A 6,661-nucleotide genomic window follows, 5' to 3' on the forward strand; every position below is an offset into this window, starting at 1 on the left:
AATCTAATTTTGCCAGCTTATCAAATTTTAACACTTTTAATAATAATTTATATTTGTTAATCAGTTTTAACCTAATTGGACTTTTTTTGTTTTATGAGTTCCAGTTATGTTCTTAAGTGAGCTTACCATAGAGTAAAACAGTGATAATGGCCAAAAGTTAAAAAAGATAAACTATAAGTTTATAACTTTTTAAAAGAGTGTTTTGGACAACTTTGGGTGGCAATGAAAGCCTACATAAAAGTTACTTAATCTACTACAGAGTGTTTTTGTTATTTTCAAGTGTTTTGCTTTTTTCTTTAAGTAAACAGTAAACTACACAAAGTCTCTCTGCAGAAAGAGATGGAAGCATAGGAAATCTACATTAAAAACCCAATGCACCCATGTTCGATGATCAGTTTTTTCATGAGAGACTCCACTTCTCGGCTGCTTCTGCATAAAAGGTCGAAACTTTACGGTGGTGACTAGCTCGGAGAAAAGTACCTTACATGATCAAAATTGTTTCTGAATGCTGAAGCTTGTGGTTGTGCGTGTGGTTGATGTGTGGACTCGAAATTGTTTCTTATAAAGAGACCTGTGTTGAAGTGTAAGCCAGTTCCAGCGCAAGAAGGATCAAGAAACTGAGGTTGGGTTGGTGTTAAGCTAAACCGTGATGCTTCTTCATCTTTTTCTCTTTGGTTCATGACCATCAAGTCTTTTCCCATTAACCGTAAAACCGGGTTAGAAGGACTTGGAGGCACAGCGGCGTTGAGATTCCTTCTGCTGGAGAACTTACTCTGAAGATCCGGATCTTGTTGGATCTTGTATGGAGACTGCTCAAATGGATGGTTTTGATCTACGCGTGTGGGTGATTTTGTTAAGTTCATGGCAATTGACGAAGAAGCTGCTCTACGCTGCAGTAGATGAGATGCTTGATGATTGAAAGTAATGCCCTCGTACATTCTTTCTTTTCTTTGGCAACAACAAGACTCATGTTCACTGTTTCTAAATCTTGAAGGTGTTGTTGTCTTGTCAATGGTAACTTGCTCAGCCTCGGTTGTTGTCCCATGATGAGATGGAACACAAAAGCTCATTGGGGCTGTTGAGTAGGACGAGGACACAGGAATGTCCGGAGAGAAACTTTCTTGGATAGAAGAAGATAACTCCGCAGGAAAATTCAATCTACCAGGTGCAAAGTTTGAAACTGCGGAAACAGGTGATTCAGAAGAGTTTCTGTCAAGCTGATCCATGGAAGATTGGATTTGGCTCGTGATAACCGACGAGTTCCCAAGATTCTCATCAAAACCCATATCATGAGGACTTGGTAAAAATGATCCTGGAGGTCCTGGAATGGGAATAGTATCAACCTCTACAAATAAGCTTATTCCTTGTCCTACTTCAGAATCAAACCTCACATCCTCCTTGTAAGAGGTCTGCCCGTAAATCATGTTCCCAACTTCTTTGGAGTAATACATTTCTCGCTCACTAGGTATGACTTCATTAGATGGTGGACTGTCTAACTGGTCGAACTCAGCACCAGTATCATCGGTTTTGTCCAACGCATGAGCTCTTTTGTTATTATCTTCTTCCTCTTCACTATTTTCTTCGTCATCATCATTATAGTCATCGTAACCACTAGATGAAGGATGTGATCTCAGTATTCCTCCATTATCACCAGAGACATAATCATCATCTGACAGCTCACGTTCTTGAGTCATTTCAGATTCCCATTTCCCTAATTCTTCTTCATCTTCTTCCTCCGAGAAATCCAACCGAGCTTTCTTTAGCTCCACAGGCATAGATAGTCTCCTCCAGGCATTTGGTACAAATGGTGGTGACAACTTTCTCATATTAGTTGCACGAGGAGATGCATCTGAAACCTCTACTGCCTCTGAGCATAAATTCTTAAACTCATCTTTTTGAATCGAAGCAAGGGTCTTCTTCACTCGGAGAGTGTTTACATGAACTCCCTTAAGTGACCCCTCCTCCTTTTCTCACATCCGGTCTCTAAACGAACGACTTTGAGCTCGTTTACTCTTAACTAAAGTCTTATTCTTTCTAGCAACTTCGCTTCCCAGCTTCTGTTTATTTCGAGGATAGGAATCTGTGGCAGACAAGTCAGTACCTCTGGACGCAACAGGATCTCCTCCTGACCATGTAACATCATCATCCTCAGATGGCTGATCCTGCAAACTATAAAAGTTATGTCCTTCCTCATTTAGCTTCTTCGAAGTCATACCACGTTTTGCTAGCATTCGCTGATTATAGAGTCTACGATGACCCTTTCTACTACCTTCTCCAGAAAACCCTCTTTGATACTCCAGTATCTGCTGCAGAAAGCAACCTACTGTTATTTTATGATTCTTGCCACAAAACTCAAATAAAGATATGCAAAATAATGGACAGAAACATATAGAATTACCTCTGAAGCATTGGCCTTTTGATTGGTTAGTTTAACAAACTTGTGAGGTTTCCTTCCTCGACGATTTTTCCTCAAGCATTTGTTGTTTCCTTTACTACCTTGGCTTGAACATTTGTTTTCACTACTACCATCATCATGCTGCTCTCTCGACTGAGTTGTACAAGTCTTCTTCTCGCTGAACTCTGATAAGATCCGCAATTTTTGACCCTTAGCATCAATATAAACAGGTCCAACGCCAACAGGCGAAACTTTCCGCTTCTTAGACACTTGAGACTTATCACCAACAACTCTATTTGTATAACTCAAAATAGAGACCCACTTTGTTCCATTTCTTTTATCAAGATCTTCTAATGTGTCTTCTTTCGCATAAGCGTAGATATCAACCATCGTTTTAACTTTCACCCGTGGCTTACTCCTAGGCTTGCTTGGCTTACTACTAACAACCGGTGGCAATGCTGAGTCAACAGACAAACACTGATCGATGTGAGCATTCAAAGTGGTATTAGAAGCTGATGAGAAGGTTTTGCAAATAGGACATGTCTTTGAAGCCATTACTGATTCAGAAGTCATCACAAGACCACCGCCGCAACTATCTTCTTTAGTTTTCATCATCCCTCTTCCACACTTTTTACTGTGGTGATTGCTCTTGTTACTTGTAGTAGCTACTAGTATCTCTACTTCAGACTTGGAAGTGCTCGGAAACAAACCATTCTCAATGATTCTTGATTGGCTACAAACTCGTTTATGACTACTAGTCTCTGCTAATCTCTGATTTAAACCAAACTTAGCCAAGTCTCTTCCTTGATGAACATAAGAAGCGATTTGCTTTCCCGAAGATGAACTAGCCTTGGTCTCAAACTGATTACTTACAGTGGAGAATCTATGAAACGGTGGCAAAGGATCTGTTACGCCATGAGTTGAAAAAAGATGGAGACTTTTTGAAGAGAATGGCCAGTTGTTCTTGATATTGTTGTTCTTCCGGTTACTATATGCGTAATCTCTGCAAAAGCATCAACAAAGTTGTTTACTTTCAAACATCAATTATGATTCTTTAAACTCAAAAGTTAAGGTAACTTTTCACTGAGCTACGTCTAGGAACAAAGATTTGGAAACCCTCGATCCCTACGTTGATTTCATTGGATACAAAAATCATATAGAAGGTGGAAGTTGGAATCTGACCCATTAATCACTACAAGGAAGAAAGAAAACTTTACGATCTAGACATGAGTGATGAGCTCTCTTAGCTATGATTTGACACTGACCCATCATGAAATCCAGAGACTTTTTTTTTTTTTCTTTTTCTTTCTTTAAACCATATTGGCGAAGAAACCCAGAAAGAGATAGATTCAGAGGAGAGGAGGAGAAGGAAACAAAAAAAAGTAAAGTGAATTACCTGATGGAGAAATTGGAGAGATGGGATTGACCTAACTCATGGGAAGAAGTGGTGAGATGTTGTAAGAAATGAGAAGAAGAAGAAAAAAGTGGGTCATTTGGTGGGTTCTCAGTGGATAAGAACATTTGATTCTTCCACTGTTACTATTTGCCTCTTCGTTCCCCAAATACTTCTGCATAACACCAGATCTTTATCATCCACCTTACCAAAATCTAAACCACACTCCTCCTCCTCCTGCAAAAACAAAACACCAAGTACATGTTTCTCATGTTAGACTTTGATTTGATGATCAAACTTACAAGGAAACATTATTTCATGTGGATGAAAGGAGTCACACTAAAGTAAATTAGGATTTATTTATTTTTTGATTTGATGAAGTGAAAAAATAAAAAAAAACTCACACAAGAAGGAAACAATTATTCGCACGCAAAAAAAAAAAAACAAAAGTTTCAGTTTCCAATCTGATTCGAGAGTTTATTTTATGTTGAGTGATCATAAGAAAAAGTGGATTAAGACATGCATAGATAGATGAAGAAGCTACCCAAAATAGAGTAATAATAGAACAAAGTTAACATAAAACTCAACTAGTAGCTAGTAATTTTAAAACAATCTGATGGTGTTCATACACTTCAAAAGATCATAAACATTTTGTAAGATGAAAAAAAAATCCAAGAAACGAGGTAGATTCTTGATCAGCAAACAAAAAACTACATATGGATATACTGAAATCAACAAGAGATGATATTTATTATACACACAAATAGAGAAATCTGAAAAAAAATCTTTATTTCAAGAACTCATTTCAAGAACCAAAATTATAACTATATAAACGCCAAGATCGGGGAGAACAAAAAAAAAACAGTGATATATACTAGTTAATGTATATACATATGCACACATACCCATCTCTTAGATTTCTAGATTTGGATCTTGAAATTAATAAAAACAAAGAGAGAGATCAAGAAGTAGGAACAAGAGATAACTAAATCCAAAAACTTCAAACCAGGAATGAACAAAAAGAAGAATAAGAAACTGAAGATGGATTTGATAAAACGATGGGTAGTATCTACACACACCTTAGATTGTTTTCTTGGCAAAAGAAGAAAAAAATGGCTTCCTAGAGAGAGAGAAAGAGAGCATTGAAGAGAAGAAAGAGATTGAGAAAGAAAGAAAGAGAGAGAGAGAGAGGAAGAACCAAGCACTATACAATAATAAAAAAGAAATTTGGTGTTCCAAATAAGTCCACATACGTATTATCACTAAATGTGAATAAAATAAAGAAAAAACAAATGAGTGCAAGAAGGAAAAAAAAAATGAAAGTGTCCACACTAAGTTCAATTATTATCACACTCCACCACCATCTTTATTTTTTTTATTAATCATTTTTCTATTGTATGTAGATTTGGTTTAGTTAAAATTTTAATTTTTAGGTTGCTGGTAGCTACATTCTCTTATTCCGATAAATGTAACTTTTGGTGTGTTTGGCTTTACCATGTAAAAGGGGTTGTTGTTTATCTATCATTTATCGTATAAGATTGTGACCTCAGAGATTGTTATCAGAAGAAGGTTGGAATACTAATCAACTTCTGAGACAAAATAAATGAAACATGCAATAGATAATAATGAAAAGAAACTAAGGTTATTAAATATTTTGAGGAATTTCAGTTAAAAAAACGTTAAAATTTATTTTAAAAATCATCTCAAGAGTTATCAAAATTTCAAGATCCAATTATAAAAGATTAAAATAAATAAGCTCAAAAAAAATTACCAAGTAGCAAATGGATGTGGGATCTACCAAGCAGACAAGCAAACGACACGTCGCAATCACATCAATCTTAAAAAAAAAAAAAACTAATAAAATATCTTGGGGGCCGTTGTTCCTCCACTCCCTCTATTAAATTACCAATTCTTTTTTTTTATTATTATAACATTTTTTACTATTTTTACTTCTTTTCTCTAACCGAAACGAAATCATTTTGTACGTCCAATAAAATCTTATTTACTGATGATATTCGTACAACAAAGAACAAACTCAAAAGCTCTCTCACAAAAACGCGTTTTAGATAATATCGGTCACTTTTTTTTACTCACACGCGCATCTTACACATATATAAGATACTATAGTAGTACTAGTAGTATATGTAGTTGCATTGATATATGTTCCTATCTACAACCAATACAATATTAAGCTTTATTCTATTTATGGTTTGTACAACTCGATTTAAACAACTTTTGGATGGAATAAATTAAAAGAAGTTTAAAATTGTTTATTTTATCTTCGCCTCTTCGGAGGATTTATGATAGAAACTTATGAAATCTGATATATTCGGAAAATTTTTAATAAGCAAGCATGGGAAAAAGCATGAACGCAGAAATATACTTAAAAAAGGTATGAATATACAAAAGTGGTGTATATATATAATATAGTTGGTACGTTGGTTCGACGTGGACGAAAGAGATTAACTCAAATCTTATTTGTGTCATGCATGCATGTATATGCATGTGCACAATCTTTTAAATTATTTCAGCCATACCGTATGTATGACTCCTACCTATATTCCTAGCTATCTACTATATATACAAGGAAGAGATAGATAGAGAGAGAGGGAGGGGGGGGGGGGGGGGGGTTTGAATCAATCTTTGATTCGAAATCAGGATATATATGTTTCGTGTAAGATCAATGTATACAAGTTTATGGGGAAGTTCTTGGTATGAATGTCACGTTTTTGTGGTAGAAGATGGGTTCATTATATTGAGTTGTATGTTACAAATAATTAGAAGACATATTCGTCCTAAATTTCAATTCTAATTAATGCCTACGTACATGGACGAAACGCCATATATAACACCATCTCAAAGGGTGACCAAAC

At 35.8% G+C, this 6,661-nt stretch overlaps 2 protein-coding genes across 5 annotated transcripts; both read right to left on the reverse strand.

Moving 5' to 3' along the window:
- Positions 1-157: 157 nt before the first annotated feature.
- Positions 158-1,826, reverse strand: LOC147923026 (uncharacterized). Its single transcript, XM_087500136.1, has one exon. The coding sequence runs from the start codon at positions 1,824-1,826 to the stop codon at positions 462-464; it is 1,365 nt and encodes a 454-aa protein (XP_087356262.1). The 3' UTR covers positions 158-461.
- LOC104761681 (uncharacterized) lies at positions 158-5,133 on the reverse strand. 4 transcript variants are annotated; one of them, XM_087500132.1, is made up of 4 exons: positions 4,868-5,133; positions 3,792-4,025; positions 2,399-3,398; positions 158-2,306 (listed from the first exon to the last, which is right to left on the reverse strand). In XM_087500132.1, the coding sequence occupies exons 2-4, from the start codon at positions 3,914-3,916 to the stop codon at positions 1,971-1,973; spliced, it is 1,461 nt and encodes a 486-aa protein (XP_087356258.1). In that variant the 5' UTR covers positions 3,917-4,025; positions 4,868-5,133; the 3' UTR covers positions 158-1,970. The 4 variants fall into 4 exon arrangements, with proteins under 4 accessions (XP_087356258.1, XP_087356260.1, XP_087356259.1 ...); XM_087500134.1 differs by having other exon boundaries at positions 158-2,303; positions 4,868-5,088; XM_087500133.1 differs by having other exon boundaries at positions 4,694-5,037.
- Positions 5,134-6,661: the final 1,528 nt, after the last annotated feature.

The sequence above is a fragment of the Camelina sativa genome, chromosome 18, assembly GCF_030686135.1.
Source record: "Camelina sativa cultivar CO46 ecotype springtype chromosome 18, ASM3068613v1".
In the NCBI taxonomy this organism is placed as follows: domain Eukaryota; kingdom Viridiplantae; phylum Streptophyta; class Magnoliopsida; order Brassicales; family Brassicaceae; genus Camelina; species Camelina sativa.

Coding starts and splice junctions, on each gene's coding strand:
- LOC147923026 (XM_087500136.1), bottom strand. CDS start 1,826: ATGAGAAAGTTGTCACCACCATTTGTACCAAATGCCTGGAGGAGACTA.
- LOC104761681 (XM_087500132.1), bottom strand. CDS start 3,916: ATGTTCTTATCCACTGAGAACCCACCAAATGACCCACTTTTTTCTTCT. Junction 3,399..3,791: donor CTCTCCAATTTCTCCATCAG/GTAATTCACTTT, acceptor ATGCTTTTGCAG/AGATTACGCATATAGTAACC. Junction 2,307..2,398: donor AAAAGGCCAATGCTTCAGAG/GTAATTCTATAT, acceptor TGCTTTCTGCAG/CAGATACTGGAGTATCAAAG.